The 22,800-nt window shown below is 41.9% G+C and overlaps 1 protein-coding gene across 1 annotated transcript in view; it reads right to left on the reverse strand.

The window, feature by feature from the left end:
* atp1a3b (ATPase Na+/K+ transporting subunit alpha 3b) overlaps nt 1-18,758 on the reverse strand; it is a 48,544-nt gene extending 29,786 nt beyond the window's left edge. Inside the window, exon 1 of the mRNA XM_060921550.1 lies at nt 18,683-18,758. Within this exon, the coding sequence (XP_060777533.1) occupies nt 18,683-18,688 (6 nt within the window). The 5' untranslated portion in view covers nt 18,689-18,758. The remainder of the gene's footprint in view (nt 1-18,682) is intronic.
* Between the last annotated feature and the right edge of the window lie 4,042 nt (nt 18,759-22,800).

Below are 22,800 nucleotides of genomic sequence, written 5' to 3' on the forward strand. Positions count from 1 at the left end.
TCATGTTTAGATACGGCTTTCTCTTTGAAATATACAGCTTTAGCTGGCAACGGCGGATGGCATGGTGAATTGTGTTCACAGATAATGTTCTCTGGAAATATTCCTGAGCCCATTTTGTGATTTCCAATACAGAAGCATGCCTGTATGTGATGCAGTGCCGTCTAAGGGCCCGAAGATCACGGGCACCCAGTATGGTTTTCCGGCCTTGACCCTTACGCACAGAGATTCTTCCAGATTCTCTGAATCTTTTGATGATATTATGCACTGTAGATGATGATATGTTCAAACTCTTTGCAATTTTACACTGTCGAACTCCTTTCTGATATTGCTCCACTATTTGTCGGCGCAGAATTAGGGGGATTGGTGATCCTCTTCCCATCTTTACTTCGAAGAGCTGCTGCCACTCCAAGATGCTCTTTTTATACCCAGTCATGTTAATGACCTATTGCCAATTGACCTAATGAGTTGCAATTTGGTCCTCCAGCTGTTCCTTTTTTGTACCTTTAACTTTTCCAGCCTCTTATTGACCCTGTCCCAACTTTTTTGAGATGTGTTGCTGTCATGAAATTTCAAATGAGCCAATATTTAGCATGACATTTCAAAATGTCTCACTTTCGACATTTGATATGTTGTCTATGTTCTATTGTGAATACAATATCAGTTTTTGAGATTTGTAAATTATTGCATTCCGTTTTTATTTACAGTTTGTACTTTGTCCCAACTTTTTTGGAATCGGGGTTGTACACTTTACAATAGATTATGAGAGTCTCATAAAATAGATGAGCCAAAATAATTGGGGATGTTTTTTTTTAATGGGCCCCGACTCGTTATAAGTTTGAGTAGGTGGGCCTTAAAGCAGAAAAGGCTGAGGACCCCTGTGTTAAACAACAAGGCAAATGTGTGATGATTTACTTACTAGTGAACTAGTTTGGCTTTTCAGACATAAAACTAGGCTCAGACTACACACAAATTTCCTGATCGATATCCAGAAGAGCCAGTAGGACATCCTCCAGGATGTGAGCAGCTATTTTAATGCACTGCTGATACGCAAAAGTGAATTGTCTTCCTGGAAACTCCTCAGACGACACTGTTATTGTATATAGATCTTCCTTGAGAGTTTTAAAGCAGAAATTAACTTGTTAAGTGGTCACATGATGACTGTGAATTGTGTTGGCAAATATAGTACCAGTCAAAAGTTTGGACACCCCTACTCATTCATATTTCAGCATTTTGACTATTTTCTACATTGTAGAACAATACTGAAGACCTCAAAACTATGAAATAACATTTGGAACATTTATGGAATTATGTGGTAAACAAAAAAACCCCTAAATACAGTATATTTCATATTTTAGATTCTTCAAAGTTGCCAGCGTTTACCTTGATGACACTTTACACACTACTGGCGTTATCTTAACCAGCTTCATGAGGTAGTCACCTGGAATGCTTTTCAATTAACAGCTGTCCGTCAAAAGTTAATTAGTGCAATTTCTTACCTTCTTAATGCATTTGAGATCAAACAGTAAATAGTAAATAATAATAAATTAAAAAATACAGTAAATAGCCCGATTCTACAACTGTTAGTAATCCATATTACGTCAAGAACCGCTTAACTAAGTAAAGAGAAATGGCATCCATCATTACTTTAAGACATGAAGTGTCTTACTTAATAAAAATAAAGAAAAAGCACTGAATTAGAAGGTGTGACCAAACTTTCGACTGGTACTGTATTCGCTTTGAATAATGTTAAAATATTACTACTATGTATAAACAGGTCCAAATATTTAAGATTTAATTAATCAACCAATTCCAATATTATTAAAGGAGAACTGACGTCATTTTTAAACTTGCTTTATTTCTTAATTAATGTGTTATTCAATTATGTTTTCGGTTTTAGTAACTTTATATCCTGATTCGTATTGGCAACTAATTGCAATTAAATATTATACTTATTTGGTTTTTAGCCATGTTGAATTTAGTTCGTTTGGTCCACGGCAGGCGTCGCTTATCCGCGCGATCTTCACGAGACTTGTGCGAGACTTCGAAATGTCAAGTGTCAGCCAGGTGTCAGTGGTGCCATTTTGAAAACTGTTTTCCAAACAAAATATTGCACAAAAACGAGTTTAAATGACGATTCCTGCCTACTTTTGTCAAACTTTCCTGATTGCTATCAAAACAAACACAACTTTTGGATTGATTACGTCAGCATTTGAAAGAGGGCGCACGCTTCTTTTGACAACGTTGGCAGATGTCGGTGACTTTGATTTCCGCTGTACGTTTTACTTCCGTCCTACGATGTCTCGCACAGGTCTCAACGAATCTCGTTTACGGCCGTTGCTTTGACATATGGACTGATATATTACAGAGCATATTTCAAACACTCGTAACTTGCTATAGCAGCGACAAAATAGCTCTCAAAAATGCATTCCGATATTTAATAAAATGAGATAAAGAGAATTTTGATAATAAAAAAATTGCCTTCAGTATACAGTAGAGAAACAAACAGAGCGTAAATGAGGCTGAGTTCTAAACACTGGGGCCCCCTACTGGCCAATGAAAGACTAGGACACATTTACAGAATAACGAGGGTATAATGGGAAGAGTAACTTATTGCACCATCAAGCCCAGACTCCGTTCATCTGCGCACATCAAACCACCTAATAAATTCTGCCTTCACATCTACATCGGTTTTATTATTCAAACATACAGTGGATTCATGAGCCCATGATGTGCATAACATGTTCTACTACAAATTGAAAAACTGTGTTCTGTGTGTATGCTCTTGGAGCATTTTGGATATTTTTCTGACACGATTTACTCTGACTACCTTCACAAACACTAGATCTCAACCCAATTGAAAACTTTGTTAGATTCCTCCACGGGCGGCATGGTGGTGTAGTGGTTAGCGCTGTCGCCTCACAGGAAGAAGGTCCGGGTTCGAGCCCCGTGGCCGGCGTGGGCGTTTCTGTGCGGAGTTTGCATGTTCTCCCCATGTCCACGTGGCTTTCCTCTGGGTGCTCCGGTTTCCCCCACAGTCCAAAGACATGCAGGTTAGGTTAACTGGTGACTCTAAATTGACCGTGAATGTGAGTGTGAATGGTTGTCTGTGTCTATGTGTCAGCCCTGTGATGACCTGGCGACTTGTCCAGGGTGTACCCCGCCTTTCACCCGTAGTCAGCTGGGATAGGCTCCAGCTTGCCTGCGACCCTGTAGAACAGGATAAAGCGGCTACAGATAATGAGATGAGATGAGATTCCTCGACCATAACCAAAACACCAGCTGAGAGAATATCATTTGTAAAAATGGTGTTCATCACTCCTGTACATTTCCAGAGACTTGCCAAAGCACACTGAAGCTGTTCATGTGTGTGGCTTGTTGTGGCCCAACACCTTCCTTGTTTGTTAGGAAAATTTACAGTCAAGGTCTTTTCACTTGTACGTATTTCATCAAATGAATTTTCCGTTCTGCCACATGAAAGCTCCTTCATCTGGACTGTCATTCTTAATTTTCATACTGGACTGACCAAGGACACACCTGTATACACCCACACATCCGGCATGCACACGTTCACGCTAAGTTGCCAGCCAGGTGACATTCAGTTGATAGAGAATGAGAAGGTGAGAAAGAGAGATGGCAGAGATAGAGAAAGAAAAAGAGGACAGATGGAAAGAGAGACGAGCATGGGGGAGGAGATGCTGACAGACTGAGAGAGATATCTCCTGAGATGGAGATCACTGTATTAGGAGAAACACGGGGAGGAGGGCTGAGAGAAAGCAGGAGAGAGGAAAAGGGGAGAGAGAAAGAAATAAGAGGGAGGATTTTGTTCTTCCTCTTCTTCTTCCAGTGTGCTAATTAGATATTGACCTGCTGCTCTGTCAGCGTGTGAGCTTGTTGCCAACGGCGATGGCATTTATCGCCTGATGGCTCTTACCAGCACACCACCTGGCCACTTGTAACAGGACACACACACACAGCCCATCTGACCATTAGACACAGTACACAAATGAAAGCGTCCTCGTATGGTGCGAGTGTGTGTCCTGTCAAACTTCTAATATTATTAGATCTCCTCACATGCATTGCAGATTTCAAGCCAGAGTTGTTACAGCTATATTTGTGGCCTCCAGCAAGGGGGAATGAAATTGAAATCTCCGGATTGTAAATCACTTGAAATCATGTGGCCTGACTGCAAGATGGAAACCTAAGACACGCCATCGTGTAATATCCTATATGTATGATATATTAATAAGCATAACAAATAGAGGATATTACATGATCGCCCAAAAATATGAACTTTATCTTCACGTGGTGAACATATTTTTCAGCCCGAGAAGGTAAACTTCATATCTTTGTGCCATCGTGTAATGTTCTTTATATTATATGGACACATCCAGAAAAAAAAAAAAAACACAAGTTAATCAAAAGAATTTTAATTCTGAACCTGTTCACCATTTTGACAACGCATGTCTAGTCAGCGGGAAAACACTGGGAGTGACATCATCAGAGTAAAATATAGGGGAATTATTATACATACAAGACACTCCCCCCCCCCCAAAAAAAAAAAATCTGTCCCTCTGAGTTATCTGGAGTCAACAGAAAATCTTTTGGTGGAGAAGGTGGAGACCTCGACTGGCTATCGTAGCCTGCAGGGAATTGAATTGTCTTGGCCAGCCCTAAGGGTCCCATCTGCATCTCATCATTGCTGAGGAGTGTGCTCCCATCATGCAATCAAGCATCCAGCCAGAGCAGGTCATGATATTTTTTAACCATATTAACATGCCATTGTTGTGTGTTATGCCTGATGTCAAGAGACTCGTCTCTGCGAGCCTACCACACAGATTTAATACTTGTGTCATTTTTAGGGCATACCTAACAACCTGTGTTTTCTTTCTCTCTCTCTCCCCCCCCCCCCCCCCCCCCCCATCTGTCCCTCTGAGTTACATGTAGGTCCTGGGATCGAGATGCTGGCCTCTTCTGCCCCTCGGACTTTCTTGATCCATCCTGGTGCCCTGTGTCTGGTCGGAGTTTTATCGCATCGCTCCTGTGGAGGACGGCCCCATGAGGACAGTTGAGGGTTACACCTGGAGGACGCTCTGGACTCTTACAGTAATGCTTTTATGGCTGAGGACTACAGTTGACTTGCCAACTTTAGGACTGCAGTTGTCATGAACAGTTTTGCACTCAAGTTTCCATCAATGAAGAGTTATAACATCAACGAAACTGTCTTCATGTTAAAACTGTTAATGTTATAGTCATGCTGTCTGTTGTTGCCCAAATGAGGATGGGTTCCCTTTTGAGTCTGGTTCCTCTCGAGGTTTCTTCCTCATGTCATCTGAGGGAGTTTTTCCTTGCCACCGTCGCCACAGGCTTGCTCATTGGGGATAGATTAGGGACAAAATTAGCTCATATTTTAAGTCGTTCAAATTCTGTAAAGCTGCTTTGCGATATTGTCAGCATATTGCTTATCCTACGTGTATTATGCCACTCTCCCCAATGAAGAATGAGCATGCAATATGCCCTGTGTCTGAAATCACTCACTACTCACTATATAGTGGACTATATAATGAGTTCACTGTTTTGTAGTGCTGTCCGGATGTATAGTGAGAATTAGTACATCCTATATAGTGGACTCAGCTATAAAAGATGTTTCGTAAGGACCGTTAAGCTGTAAAAGATGCTTCATAAGGACCGTTAAGCTGTAAAAGATGTTTCATAAGGACCGTTAAGTATTTTAGATTGAGTATAGCAGTAGTTTGTTTTTCCTTACGACAATGGGAACGAGACAAATTTATAAGTTGTGGTATGAAAATGGCAATAATATTGTAGTGTGTTGGGGTGAATGGACGGAGGAAAACACATTATAAACGGACATTCAAGTACAATTAAAAATAGTAAGGGAATAGAAAAGTTAAAATAGAATAAGACGGATAAAATACAAGAATAAAAATTACAGTGCAGAGTGAGGAGTTAATCAAAAGCCTTAAATTTGATTTAATAAAAGGCAGAGGCAAAGAAGAAAGTATTCAGCCTTGATTTAAAAGAACTGAAAAATGCAGCAGACACAAAGTACTTTGTATTGATTAATGTGGGAAATACGCTCAGTATAATATGGATTTATCACAATAAATACATGCGTGTATTTATTATTTTGAAAACCCACCAGCCGACTGATCTGGCACATTTTAATTGTGCGACAGTAATGACGTAAATAACCAGCGTGGCAGAGTAGTGTCCGAAAGCGTTTTTTCCATTTTACCAATGAGCTCACTATATAGTCCTCTATATAGAACTCCCTATATAGTGAGTAGGGAGTAGTGAATGAGTGAGTGATTTCAGCCACAGCTATTGTCACAATATTGCATATTGTAAAGACAACACGATCTCACACGTCGGAGCTGATGCGAATATCCAGTGACAGTGCGCAGAATCATTTCTTTGTCCACCGGGAAAGATTGAAGACGAGGCTAATCCAGTGCTACTGCTAGGATTAGTTACGTTATAATTAAGCACTAAATAAATAAACTGAAAACTGAAACCAAAGATGCGTTGAACACCTGAAAGGCTACAAAACTTCAACATTATTATTATTATTATTATTAGTCACACATATTTACAAGAGAAAAACATACCAATGGACATTGAAAAACTGGAAAAGAGACACGTCGGAGATGTAAAACTTTGTGACAGTTTGTAAACTGTGACAGTTTGTCAACAAACATGGCCGCGAGGTTTGCTTCGTTAAAAGCAGAAGATTTCGAGAGAATTGTGGCTGTCAGGTTGCTCCATTGTGTGTAGCTGTCGATGCTGATTTTAAAAGTAACTAAGTAAATTACAAGTCTGAGTGAAAAATACTGTGGCGAGCATGCATGGAAGAAGAGTCTTGGGACAGAAATCTAGTTTCTCAGTTGTTAGCCTGTGCTACTGATGAACCCTACACTGGCAGGAAGGTGACTTCACTGCCACGCTAACAGCGCTAACTTGCAGATAAGCTAGTGCTGGCCTTCGAGAATGCTGATATGTTGATATGAATAGAGTGGTTATGTATAATAATAATAATAATAATAATAATAATGGCTGGCTTTTTTCATGGTACCGTATATTAGAATATATCTGATATACCACTCAAAGCCAGCCAATATTATTTAATTATGTCACTCAGATCCGCAATGTATTTTGTTTGAAAAATTAGTTTTTCAACACGAGAAGATAAACTTCATATCTTCAAGCCAACGTGTGATGTTCTTTTTATTATATAGACACATTCACACACAAAAAGTACTCAAATTTGTCAAAACAATTCACCAATTTCCTCACGAGTGAGGATATTAATCAAATATACCATGCACAGAGAGGCTCAGGCGCATGTGCAACGTACTATGCTATCGCCTGCCTCACTAGGCATGATCATTTATACGTAGATCTACACACACAGAAATGTTCACGGAGCCACAGCTGTGACTCGAGTCGGCCGTATAGCTTGAAATTGTGACATCAGTTCATCGTATATCTAGGATATCACACCATGACTGACTCACACCATATCCATCCATTATCTGTAGCCGCTTATCCTGTACAGGGTTGCGAGTAAGCTGGAGCCTATCCCAGCTGACTACGGGCGAGAAGCAGGGTACACCCTGGACAGGTCGCCTGGTCATCGCTGGGCTGACACATACAACCATTCACACTCACACCTATAGTCAATTTAGAGTCACCAGTTAACCTAACCTGCATGTCTTTGGACTGTGGGGGAAACCGGAGCACCCGGAGGAAACCCACGTGGACACGGGGAGAACATGCAAACTCCGCACAGAAAGGCCCTCGTTGGCTGCTGGGCTCGAACCCGGACCTTCTTGCTGTGAGGCTAACCACTACACCACCGTGCCGCCCGCTATTATATATATATATATATATATATATATATATATATATATATATATATATATATATGTTAGGGTGCATCAGTTGCCCTCACTTTCATAAAATCTGATGCATTTTTGTTTGGGTGTTCCTTTTCACCAATAAAGACATCCTGTAACATTTTTTTGACCATATTCAAAAGTCTAATGGTGGCACCATGAGGTTCATTTTTTGCCAAAAAACGCTTATTTTATGTTTTCGCGTAAGGTTTGGATCACAATGTTGGACTCCATTTATTGATTCCTTGTGAGCCAGAGATCATGTTAAGAACCTTTGCGAGGGATTGAGAAGCATTAATGTGATTCATAATACATCTGTATTGTTTAAAAGTAGTTGAACAATGATTCAATGAACAGCTACAACTCAAACTGTGCTTGATAATATATTTAGAATATGGACTAAAAATGTGTATCTAAGATATTTGGTATACTCTATAAGGTGCCATAATGTTTCATGAAAAGTGATCGAAATTTTGTCATAAAAGTCATAAAATAGCAGCTTTTTCCATAACTTTGAGCTCCTGGTGCCACCATTAAACTTTTGAATTTTGTCAAAATATTTCACCCAGTGTGTTTTCTTACCAAAAGGAACATAAAAACAAAAATGCATCATGATCGGAGGAACTTTTCATTTTTAGGGGGCAACTAATGCACCTTAGGCCCACTTTACACGGGGACGGTCTGAAACAAAAACGCAAAAGTCCGTTTTCGTTCTCACTTTTTTCCGCGTCTACACGGCCGTTTTCAAGGAGGAAATCTGCGTCTATACGGTGACGCATAAATGTGTGGAATTCAGTTGGATGTGCATGCCAGGCGGCTAGGTGGTGCTGTGAAAGACCTCCGCTATGTCTGCACGCATGCGCAACGTCTTCCGTCTTGTCTGATCTGCACATCTGCGCCGCGAAAACTTTGACTACTCTGGCTATGGTAAGTAAGAAATAAGTAAAAAAGTAAGAGCATACTATACCCGCCTCTGTTCATTAACGGTATATGTGCAGATTCGGTATAGATGTTCGAAGGACTCCTGGACGTTTATTAAAGCTGCCAGAGCAGCTTGAAGGTCCGTTGGATCGATGTAATCAGACATGCTCTTACTTTTTTACTTACTTTCTTACTTCCCGGGCTGGCATGTACAGTATATGACACATGTATGACGTAAACGCGTACCCGACGTGAGCAGATCCGAGCAGAGTTTCGCGTATTGGGTAGTTTAGACGGATATGCAACGGGGGCTGTTTTTAACTTATCCACTCTGGAAGGCGTTTTCAATTTTTTCCGTTTTTCAGCCTCGGAAACGCCGTCCCCGTGTAGACGAAAGGCACTTCCGATAAAATATTTAGTCGTTTTTACCCGACAGCGTCCTCGTGTAAACGGGCCCTTAATGTGTGTGTGTGTGTGTGTGTGTGTGTGTGTGTGTGTGTGTGTATAATTTGTATAACTCTGTACAGAATTTGAGAAACTGGCAACTACTAAAGTTAGGAGGAAAACAGGATTTAAAAAATTACCAAAAAGGAGTGACATCGGTAAAGGTTTGCGAGTGAAGAAACAATTGAGAAGTCAGAAGAAGAGAATAGTGACTCGTTCCTGTTGTCATTAATGTTGAAGCAGTTCCATATGAGATTACAGCGGGCAGATGACAGAACCAGCTCAGGTAAACTGGCTACGGTGCATTCAGGGTCAAAAAGAAGTGGATAACTAAAACCGGGTACATTTCGAGTCTATAAGAGGTGTTCACTAATCTTTATGGATTTCCTTTAGTATATCTGTATGACCAGGAAATTACTAGCAACAACGGTAATGTTTTTGTGTCTCTGTTACCTACTCTAATGTAACAGAACTGGTTTTTGAAAGAACCAGAGACCACGGGCTGGAATTACATCCTGCCATATTTCTACTGACTGACTACACACACACACACACACACACACACACACACACACACACACACATACCTCTACATCAGTGGACTGTTTCCTGAACTCTGATAACTAATTATTGATGCTCCTGTAACCGAAAGCCTCAGTTAGTCCAGAGTGTGTGTGTGTGTGTGTGTGTGTGTGTGTGTGTGTGTGTGTGTGTAGGGAAATAAAAACAAATAAGAGAGCGATGGAGAACGTGTGATGTTATAAAAGCCTGGCACTGTGTTAATTAACTAACAAAATACAACTGCTGTATGATGATGCACTAAAACAGGGGAACTGTATCATCTTTGATTCATGGGGAAGAATCATCTTTGTAAGTGAGTCATGGTGGAGTCGGCTGAAACGCATTGCGACAGAGAGAGAGAGAGAGAGAGAGAGAGAGAGAGATAGAGAGAGAAAGATGTTTAGTCATCATCATCATCATCATCATCATCATCATCGGACATATAGTACATGCAAATGGAAAGCTGGTGAAGGAAAAACTCTGACATTCCTACTATAAACCACAACAGGCCTGATTTTGCTTACAACTTAGTGTTCATTTCTATCACTATTTTAAAGTTTGTGGCATGACATCCTTCATCTTACACACAAAATACATCAAGTCAAGGCATGTGCATCTTGCACTGGACCCACTATACTTTAATCACATGACTATTCAGTGTCAGTTTTAGTCATCGTTCATTTTTATTTGTTTATTTGCATGAGTACTTACAGTACATCCAATAGTCCTGGATGCATGTCAACCCTGAGACCATTTACAGCTAATCTGCTCGATCGTGATCATCACCTGGACACACTTTATGCGTGGTTTTTGACTGATTGCGTTTGTGAAAAATAAAAACAAGTCGCAATTCGTACAATATTTAAAGGTAACAGAGCTGACATATTAGATTTTTACCTCCTGTTCAAATATACACCTTCATAAATAGTAAATTAGATTTAAAAAAATAATAATAATTTCCAGTGAGCCACTGTCCTCCTGACAGAGATGATGACTTCCTGTGAAACGTGTCACTTCAGCATTGTTTCAATATTTTTTTTATACTTTTTTTTTCAAAGGAGATACAGGCCTGAGTTTGAATTACAAGAGCTACTGTATTTTTAAATAATACACTAATCTTTAAAAAAAGTCTTCTTTAACAATATACAGATTTGTATTTACAGTTATACAGATGTATACGTTTGTGCACATAAAATGTAAAGCTGATAACTGATCATTCCAGTGACGTTAAAAGATCATAAAAATGGACGAATTTCAATGCCATTTCAAGATCCATTTCTTCACAGTATGCCTTATAAAATGTTTTAATGTGTATACTGCTTGTGTTAATAATAATATATTTTGTAGCATTTATCTGGAATGGCTTTAATGCTGAAAAGAAAAGATGGCACCGAATTTCCCATTACACAGAATTACTGGTTTGAAGTTTCTCTGTTTTCATAGCGACAGAGATCGCTATGAAACATCATAGCGCATCATACATAGCGCATGAAACATCATAACCCTAACATCAGCTACCCTGAAAAAAAAAAAAAAATATATATATATATATATATATATATATATATATATATATATATAGGTATTTCACCTGACGTCACAGGATCATGTGACGCCCCGGTGTCCGCCATTTTGAAGGTCAAGCTAGCTAATGTCAACAACATAGTAGCTAGCATGTTACTGTAGCAATGTTTACGTTCAGTCATTTCGATGACTGTTAAAACCTTTCAGTCTCAAGTTTTTCCTTTACTGTATTTACTAGTTTACTGTAATTATGATCCGGCAGCTATTTACACCGGATCCAGTGTAAATAGCTGCCGGAGCGTGCTCCGGCTTGCTCCCCCTCAAATTAAGCAGTGCGCTCCGGCTTGCTCCCGGAGTGCTCCGGCCGAGGTTCCGGAGCGCGCTCCGGCTTGCTCCCCCTCAAATTAAGCAGTGCGCTCCGGCTTGCTCCCGGAGTGCGCTGCTTAATTTGAGGGGGAGCAAGCCGGAGCGCGCTCCGGCAGCTATTTACACTGGATCCAGTGTAAATAGCTGCCGGATCATAATTACAGTAAACTAGTAAATACAGTAAAGGAAAAACTTGAGACTGAAAGGTTTTAACAGTCATCCAAATGACCGAACGTAAACATTGCTACAGTAACATGCTAGCTACTATGTTGTTGACATTAGCTAGTGCTAACAGCTAGCTGCTAGTACACTGCTACAACACAGACACCGACCCTAATAATACAGTTCTTGGTCATTGCCTGGTAACAGCAAATTTGTAACGGGCCATGTCTCAACAGACTAAGAAGTTATTTCAATGACATTTAATAACATTTTGTTTATCCTGAGGACCGAAAGTAAATGAAAATGTGAACAAACCTTAGCTGTAATAAGATGGCGACCACCGGCTCCAGGGACGACCCACTGATGTAGGCATGTTACCCAGCCTGACACAAAATATTTGTAGGCATCCAAACTCTTATACGCTTTCAGATCAATACCTGTGTATGGCGATGGGGTTTTTAACGACATAGGTATACAGATCATGTGGGCCGAAGTCAGGTAAAGACGAGGGCTTCGTGTACTTCCGTACGTCAGTGAACAATCCTGGTGGAAGCAGGTAAACGTCGTTCTCTAAGCCTGCTAACTTCAATTTTTGCAAATACCTCTCCCTCTGCTCGCCCTGTAAATGCCCTACGTCGCTGGATAGTGAAGGTGTTTTCTGCATCTCGCTCCTTTTTCTTTTATGTTTTTCGTTTGTCGCCTTCCTCGCATTCAAACTGATTCGAGCCGTGACGTCCAAAATGGCAGCCTAACGATGCATCACATGACTTGGTCACGTGGGTGAAAAACACACACACACACACACACACACACAGGGCTGCAAAAGTAGGTATACAGTAAGGATTATTCCAGTATTACCAGTATTATAATCAATAAAATAACATTTTGTGCAAATGGTTTGGTTTCCATTACTGTATACCTACTTTTGCAGCCCCCGTATATATATATATATATATATATATATATATATATATATAGAGAGAGAGAGAGAGAGAGAGAGGAATGACTCAGCCTCATGATTCTGAATTTGTGCAAATTCCTATAAATGGTTAGGGTTAGGGATGATTCATTTTCTCACTTCTTTTTTCTAAGGTTTATTATCTTTTTTTGTTACAGTCCATTATATGTCATCTCTAATTATTTTCCATGCAAAGTAAAGATGCTGATGGCACTGCCTAACACCTGATTAGCAGCTCACAGAACATGAAGCAGCATGTGAACTCGTGGAAAGACCATGAAGCAGTTCCCTGCTGACCTCAAAACCTTAGACACTGGGGGATTGGAGTTGGTTTCGCATTTGATTTGCACTGGGGTAAACAAAACCAGTCCTAATTCAGTGTTAATTTTTCATGACCTTAATATTATAAACTTCTATCTGGGTTAAAAACGAATGGGATAATGGACCTTATATAACACTAAGGTCATGATTTTCCATCAAAGTCTTCTGGGAGCTTTAGCTGTAAATGAGTGCTAGTGAAGAAAAGAACAGTGCCATCACCCCTAGAGAGCTAAAGTCTGAGTGTGTGTGTGTGTGCGTTGTGTACAAGTGCGTTAGTGTATACGTGTATCGTGCACACTTATGTAATGGCTTTAATTTTGTATTTTTATGACAGCAGACACTGTGTGAGCGAGAGGAAGCAGGGAAAATCTGTCATTAACATTAACATCAGAGTCATTGGTCCTTGATACTGACATGGTTCTCATGAAAAAGTGACTCGATTTTCTTCCCTCAACGTGTGTGTACATACGTGTATGTGTGTGTTTGAAGCCTTGGATGTCCTTGGAGCCATATGCTGTGGACTCTGCTGTAGGTTATGATAGGTCTGATTGCATAATCCGATTGGGAAATATGAGGATTAGCTCGCACTTCATTCCCTAATCACTCCCTTCACATTATACCCTGACTGTATTCTGATACCTGAACTGAGTGACCCTAAGAAAACTCAAACTTGAAGACTTGTATACAAAATACAAAGAAGAGCAAATCTGATAAAGAATACACATAGCCATGTGTGTTCTGTGCAATTAAACAAAATACACGGCTAAATCTAAAATCCTACTTAATGCATTAACTCTTCTGTCTTATCCTCCCCTTTCAGCCCGAACATCCATCTGGCCATCCTTCTACTCATCAATCCATCCACTCATCCTCTGTCTAGGAGCTTTGCTAGAATTTAGGCCCCATGTGTTTCCATACTCGTGTGTGAATCTGTATAATAACACAGAATATCGCTTATAATAAGGATATGTTTTCATTAGATCCAATGAAAAAGAGACTGCCTTGCGATCTCCCCCGTGTCACTCCCTTGCATCACTCACACATGCACAAACACACACACACACAAGAACACATATCACTTTCTGTCAGTTTCTCAGTTTTCTTCTGTCCCAGAACCTGACTCATATATCTGAATCAAATTGTTCTGTTTTATGCCAATCCTACTTCACATGACCGTCCACTCTGACCTACCAGTAAGTAAAAGAGCACAAGAGCAAACAGATAAAAGCATCAAGTTCCTTTATGAAAATATTTTCTACGTTTGGTTGTAGTTCACCTCACAGTACAAGAGCGTAGCATGAATAAATCATGCTGTGTTGAGCAGGGAACCGGAGCCGAGCCCTTGGATAACCTCCCGTAGACACCGGTAATCTCACCACACCACTAACCTTCTGGGTAGCTTTCAAAGCTGGAGGAACTGTAGGAGGGGGTAATCCTACCTTGAGAAACTAAACACATCACACCCACACATCTTACACATAGTTCAGACACAATTCCTGATAATAAAGCCCAAATGAACCAGTCAGCCAACTTAATAGCCTCCACAAGCACCACATGTTCTCCCGAATCCTGGGGATTTACGACTCACTTCTCTTTTATCTATAATGAATGCAACATTGGACGTTTCAGATACTAACTGGCAAAAGTAGACACCAAATCAATAAAAAGTGTGCTTAGATGTTTTACAGAAAGGTTTATTACTGTAAGATAAAATAAAAGGGGACGCACCGAGAGCACTGTCACTCAATACTCTCTACACCAAGCATTCTGATTGGTTGCTGGTGTCACAAAACAAAATATTAACATGCTTCTTCTCAACAGGCTCACACTTTGACAAACCAAGAGTACTTGAAGGTCATCTTTATTACTGTATTATTCATTCATGGCATTTAGGTGACACTCTTATCCAGAACGACATACAACATAGCCAGAGCAGCCTGGGGAGCAGTTGAGGGTTCGGTGCCTTGCTCAAGGGCACTTCAGCCATTCCTGCTGGTCAGGGAATCGAACCGGTGACCTTTTGGTCCCAAAGCTGCTTCTCTAACCATTAGGCCATGGCTTCCCCTAGTATATGAATTTCCAAAATTATATGCTTGTTCTAACCTTACAACATAATACCCTGTCCTTACAATGACTGAGTCATTGATGAAGAATGATTTAATCTCTTTAGCAAGTCCAAGTTGTACTGTCCCACTTTAACAAACCCCAGTTGTCCTCAGCCACTTATCGCTAGCATCCCCACGGAAAGGCTGTCACACAGACACCTGAGTACATACCAACTGTGGAAACGTGAGCTTGGCTTAGATGGAACAGTACAACACGATCCCTTCCTTTCTCTCTTCTTCCCCACCCCCCATGTCTAGTCCATCCAATCTTCCTGTCCTCTACCACTGTCTGATCCCCCTCCCCTTTGTTTTGTCCCCCCCCCCACACACACACGTCTTATTATTCTCGTCAGGACCTTCCAGTGAAGCTGGACTCTCTGGTGACGGTGGCAGAGAAGAGCTCTATGGACAAACTATTGAACATCATGGACGATGCCAGTCACCCTCTGCACACCGTCATCAGCAACCAGAGGAGTCTGTTCAGTGGCAGAATGCTCCTTCCCAAGTGCAGGATGAACAGACTCAAAAACTCCTTTGTCCCTCACAACATCAGACTGTACAACTCCTCTCTGGGGGGGAGGAGGGGTAACAGGAGGACAGAGGACGGGAAGGAGCAGTAGCCTAGCCTAACAATAAGCAATACCGGACAATGTGCAATATAAAGTGCAATATCTCTAACGCCGCCCCCCCTTTTCCCCCTCCTTCCCCCCGTCCTCTCTTCCCCATATCTTATTCTTTTTATATTTGTATATGTAAATACTTAATTTATTTTAATTTATCTAGAAGTTTTCCTCTATTTCTTTTCTCTGTTTATCTGTAATGATGCTGCTGGAATCTTAATTTCCCTGAGGGAACCCTCCCAAAGGGATCAATAAAGTTTTATCTAATCTAATCTAATCTAATCTAATCTAATCTAATCTAATCTAATCTAATCTAATCTAATCTAATTATCAATGCAGCTAATGAATGATGTTATGCCTACCCCTAAACCTTCGCCTCAGAACCAAAATGACATGTTTTTGCTCATTTGGTTTGTTAAATAAAAGCTGTAGTTTCTTCAAAGAGGGGGAAAAAAAACCCCAAACATTTTCCTCACAAGGCCAATATTCAAGCCCTGTGATGACCTGGCGACTTGTCCAGGGTGTACCCCTCCTCTCGCCCATAGTCAGCTGGGAGAGGCTCCAGCTTGTCTGCGACCCTGTAGAACAGGATAAAGCGGCTAGAGATAATGGATGGATGGATGGGTCAATATTCAAATAGTCTTATATTTGTGGTCACACACACACACACACACACACACACACACACACACACACACACACACACATACACTCGATGCCCCTTCCTGTGTCTGAAGGTCACCTGTAACTGTATACAGGCCCTACAGTAACTCTAGCTCTCCGCTCTCTTCCTCTTGTTTCACAGATGACATTAATCTCACATCTTTGCCCATAATATATGTCTTTTAATGACTCAGGTCCTGCACAATCACCAAGGTGAGTTCAGATTGTCAGAATGCCTCTTTGCCTAAGTGCACTGCATAGTCTATAAATAGGCGGAATATCGAGTGCACCGTGTCCATTAGTAAGCCCCTTAGGATTCAGACACGGGTCTTTCCGTGTCTCGGTACAATCTGTCCATCGGTCACGCGCAGGGAGATTCCAGTGGCTTGGCCTCGCCCCCTGTTTGACGCAGCACTGCGTCACCGCACTTCCACAGAGAGAGAGAGAGAGAGAGAGAGAGAGACACCGGTCGACAATGTAGATAGTTTTGATCAAGCAAAGATATTAGATCAGCGCGCACGCCTTTCTGCACCTACTGCCTTTCTACTACACACACACACACACACACACACACAGCATGACTCGGCAGATATTGTGCGCGTAATCACTTTTCTCCGCGTCCTTGGAACATTGCTGATACCGTCTTTTTGCCGCAGTGGCACCGGACCGGACCGGACCGCACCACACACACACACACACACACCGGATGGACATATTCAGATTCAACGAATCCCATAAATGCATCATTAGAGCTGTGTTTAACTGCGCCATGTGCATGTATTCATTTTTATGCATCATACTCTATCACTTTGTCCCAACTCGCAGGGCCTATGCCATAATAATAATAATAATAATAACAACAGCATTTCGTCATAGTGTTAGTGTCAGCGGACGTGACGTCCTTGCCCGACCTGTTCTCTTCAAGCAGGCTATAATAATAATAATAATAATAATAATAATAATAATAATAATAATAATAATAATAATCTCTGAGTGACGATGATGAAGCAAAACTGGAGCTTATAATTCATCATCATCATCATCATCATCATCATCATCATCAACTCGGTGTGCGCGCGAGTCGCCGCTCCAGCTGATACAGCTGTTAAAATGAGGTCGCGTGCCTGATTGGCTTACCGGCCGCGTGCGCTGTTTGACGCAGTGTGTGCACCCTGATATCCAGGCTTCAATCTGCCCGGTATGATTATGATACGGTATCAGAGTCCCTGAACGGGGGGGTGAGAGAGAGAGAGAGAGATACAGAGAGACAGAGAGAGAGAGAGAGAGAGAGAGAGAAGAAGCCGGGAGCGCAGTGATACCCGGTAACCGCATTATGACGCGCAAGCGTTAGCGGATCATCACCTCGGAGAGCGCACGCACTTGCACTTATCAGTGTTATTCCAGATCTCTAGTATGAAGATACTGGGATGCGAAAATCCTCCTTGTTATAGTGAGTTTTATGGTAGATAAGTTTTGGAAAAGTTTGCAACTTTTTTTTTCCTTCCCCACTTTCATGCATGTGCATGAGTGATGATGGTGATGATGATGATGAGAGCCACTCAGGTTAGAAAGAGGAAAAGAAGCGGATGCGGGGAGATCTATAGCTACTGTCACTGCATGAAAGGTGATGAATGAAGGAAAAGTGTCACTGACTCGAATGAGCGCTGGAGCGCAAAAGCAGCTGCGTTACGCACGATGCAGCTGCTCAGCTGATTAATCGCCTATAACCAGCATCATGCATGCACAAACCAGAAAGATACAGGCACAGGGTTCCAGGTCCGAGTCCGAGGACAGTGTAACAGGGATGCGACTTTTCTTTTCTTTTCTTTTTGTGTCCTCGGAGACAATCTGACCCTAGAGAAACCGAGCTCGATGCGCAGGTGAGGTTGCCCCTCAGGCTATGATTTAGTGAAGCAAATCCGCATTAGAGTCAATGTCATTCTGATCTCAGCAGTGACACTGCGGTTCGGCTGATCCGGAACACAAAGTTCTGCGTCTCTGTAGGCACAGTACACAAAGCCTACCCACCTAGGCTATAATATAATGCCATTCATAACCTCTCTTTATATATATAAGCTCATGACGCTAAATATCTGTATTAAACAGTAGGCTGTTGGTTCTTACCCCCATGGTTGCGCAGTCAGTCGGGTCTCTTCAGCTGGTACAGTAAGGAGATGTCAGCCCTTTCAGAGGGGAAATTTGACTCTTTTTTTTTTCTTTTATAAAACTGTACAGAGAAATGCGAGGTAAACAAGTGCCTATATATAGATATAGATATAGATATATATCTATATATAGTTGAGATTTTTGATGCGCTAATGCTGGAGAGAGAGAGAGAGACTCAACCAGGCACCGTGGCTGAGTTTTCAAAGTTTGGATGGGCTGTGAAATAAAGTCGTTCCGTGGAACATAAAGCTATTTCGTGTCGGAAAACCTTTACCAAGACTAAAACGCGAATTAAAGAAAGTCGGCTAAAGGATAAAGTCTCAGAGAGCAGGGAGGGCAGTGCCGGTTCTTGATGATGCCGGTGTCGGGCGCTGCTCTCGAGCTCAGGTAAAGCCGGCAAACACTAAGAAGCCGCACTGTCCCGGTTCTCCGGGGTTTTTGGGGCTTTTGTATCCTTCCGCTATAGCCGCATCACACCCTTTGAACCCTGCGCAATTCCGCCACATAAAGCTGCGCCGCTGGATGAAAGCGATGCGCAGCGCGGCGGTTTGAACGACCTCATCAAACTCATTAATAAACCACCTGCACTGACCAATAGAAACCTCCTGCTTCGTTTTTATATCTGATGGACGTATAATATGGCCAATCCACGTGAAGAAAGCTGATTAAAGTGGCCAGTCAGAGCGCGGTTGATGCCCCGCCTTTGTTACTGCAGAATTCAGAGGGTGACAGCAAGAGACTAGTTTTCTCCTGACACAAGGCGTGATTTTTCCATGACATAGTGTTTGTAAAAGAGTAGCAATCCTACTGTATTTGTTTTTTTTTTCTTCTTTTACCTGAGCTGAATGTGAAATGCCAATATAACAGTACAGGACTGAGGATGCTTGTTTGCAGATGTTGGAGCTCCACTGCAGTAGGCCTCTGCGAACCATTTCTGCATCATTCAAACACCACCAATAGTTCTGGCACCATCATATTTTCATGACAACAATAATAATAAACTTTATTAGGCACAGGGTTTCAAAAGCTGACTACGTGCAAAATGAATGGAAAATATATAATAACACATAGAATGAATAAAAATATAATAATGTGGAAGGTGGTGCAGTGGTTAGCGCTGTCGCCTCACGGCAAGAAGGTTCTGGGTTCGAGCTTGGTGGCCGACGAGGGCCTTTCTGTGTGGAGTTTGCAAGTTCTGCCCGTGTCTGTATGGGTTTCCTCCGGGTGCTCTGGTTTCCGCTACAGTCCAAAGACATGCAGGTTAGGTTAACTGGTGACTCTAAATTGACCGTAGGTGTGAATGTGAGTGTGAATGGTTGTCTGTGTCTATGTGTCAGCCCTGTGATGACCTGACAACTTGTCCAGGGTGTACCCCGCCTTTCGCCCGTAGTCAGCTGGGATAGGCTCCAGCTTGCCTGTGACCCTGTGGAATAGGATAAAGCAGCTAGAGATAATGAGATGAGATGAGATAATAATGTGGAAGGTGGTGCAGTGGTTAGCGCTGTCGCCTCACAGCAAGAAGGTTCTGGGTTCGAGCTCGGCGGCTGATGGGGGCCTTTCTGTGTGGAGTTTGCATGTTCTGCCCGTGTCTGTATGGGTTTCCTCCGGGTGCTCCGGTTTCCCCCACAGTCCAAAGATATGCAGGTTAGGTTAATCGGTGACTCTAAATTGACCGTAGGTGTGAATGTGAGTGTGGATGGTTGTTTGTCTCTATGTGTCAGTCCTGAACTGATCTGGTGACTTTTCCAGGGTGTACATCACCTCTTGCCCATAGTCATTCGGTTATGGATAATGGATGGGTGGATAAACATCCATCCATCCATTATCTGTAACCGCTTATCCTGTTCTACAGGGTCGCAGGCAAGCTGGAGCCTATCCCAGCAGGGTACACCCTGGACAAGTCACCAGGTTATCGCAGGGCTGACACATAGGTGGGGTTTACATTAGACCATATCAGCGGATCATCAGATTAACGTTTTTAAAACGATTAGTGTGCACACAGCAACGCCGATACACGATTCGCATGCACATAGCAACGCCAATACACGGATACGCTCGGCTCCGCAGGCATCCTGCGCTCCAAATCATTCCACCCTGAACAGCGAGTGCCCTCTGGAGGGTGCGCACTCCGGCCCTGCGCAGCTCACAGAGCGCGCGAGTATAGCGCACGAGCAGTGATTTGGGACTGAGCCGCTGTGTGTGTGCTCTCAGTGCATGTCGGGCATGCGCATCACTTACCACTTGCAAGTGGAAGGATGGCAAGCCTAAAGACAATCATAACTACACAATGGGCAGTATTTGCATCAGTATTTGCAGTATTTTCATACTTTTATACTCTTTAATGAAAGGTGATACAAGGCGGAAGTCCGCGCCGTTTTTCAGCAGTCGCGTCACATGACCAACGCCAGCCAATCAGGAAGGTGGATGTCACAGTGACGTTGTCCAATGACGACGCCAGCTAGAGCTCAGCACAGCGTATCCGCGTATTCTCAATGTTTACACAGCACCGGACCAGACACGATTTGGATTGAATACGTGGACCCTGGCGGATTCCCGTTTCCCGGCGTTTCCAGGCGTTTTAATGTAAACGGACAGTGCATCCGCGAAGAAAACGAGACAGATACGGTCTAATGTAAACTTGGCCATAGACAAACAACCATTAACACTTACATTCACACCTACGGTCAATTTAGAGCCACCAATTATTCTAACCTGCATGTCTTTGGACTGTGGGTGAAACCGGAGCACCCGGAGGAAACCCACGCAGACACGGGGAGAACATGCAAACTCCACACAGAAAGCTCGAACCCAGGACCTTCTTGCTGTGAGATGACAGTGCTAACCACTACACCACCGTGCTGCTCGGTGGATAAACATATTAAAACTTATACTGACAATGGAAACTTTAAGAAATAGTGTGAAAATTATAATAACTCAGAGGTTTGAGTACATCAGGCAATTTAGAGTTAATCTAGAACATTTTTAGTTATATACAGAACCAATAGTTTGAGCAAAATGATTTAACACACTAGAGTTTTTAACTATAGAATCCAGACTGTTGAATAATTTAACAGCAGAATACTTGAAGGATCTATAACCAGACTTGGATGATATTTTGACCATGTGAATATTAGAGTTGTTTCTAGTGTTGTTGTTATTATGTTATTATGTACTTCAGAATTGTGGGTAAACATGTTCCTGAGGTATGACGGGCAAAGTCCTTTCAAGCATTTGAATACAAATTCTTGTATTCAAATCATGATCATATATCCTTCTACGTGTGTGCCATAGCTGTAGCTAGAGGATCCTGTATAATGATTTATTAAGGACCACATTCATGCAGGATGTATAGTATCTCTTACAGTAAGCTGTTCTATAGCAATTTAACTTAATGGCAAGTTTCCTACACTTTCTGACTTATGTATGTATGTATGTATGTATGTATGTATGTATGTATGTATGTATGTATGTATGTATGTATGTATGTATGTAAATTCTGACTTCAGAGTCTCTGCCATAATAAAGCACAGTGGTTGGTATGTGCCCTAACCATATATGAATGATGTCTTACATGTCCACATATGTTCTCACACACACACACACACACACACACACACACACACACACACACACACACACACACACACACACACACACACACACACACACACAAAGTGCTGACCATTGTGCTGATTTGCAATGGAAAGCAGGACACAAAGGAAAGGCACGGACTCTAAGCTTTACTCATTAGAGGATGAAGCAACCTCGGCTAATAACTTGACAGTTGCTGCAGTAGAGTCTCCTCACTGATCTCTTATGCAGACAGTGTAGTAGTGTGGGCACTGCATCTGAACAGAGGACATGAAAGAGAGTTCGCTGAGATTACCCTGCAGATTGTATGTCCTATTTATAGGACGTATGCAGTCCCTCATATTCCATTCAAATTTGTGTCCTTTAGCCAGCAATCCCTATATATAGGCCCTAAATTATCTTTTGGTTCAAACTTAAAACATCCTGTTATTGTCCTTTGCTTGTGCTTTCAATAAAGTTTTTTCATGGTTTGTCAATACACAAAA

Source organism: Neoarius graeffei, chromosome 5 (assembly GCF_027579695.1).
Source record: "Neoarius graeffei isolate fNeoGra1 chromosome 5, fNeoGra1.pri, whole genome shotgun sequence".
Taxonomy (NCBI): Eukaryota; Metazoa; Chordata; class Actinopteri; order Siluriformes; family Ariidae; genus Neoarius; species Neoarius graeffei.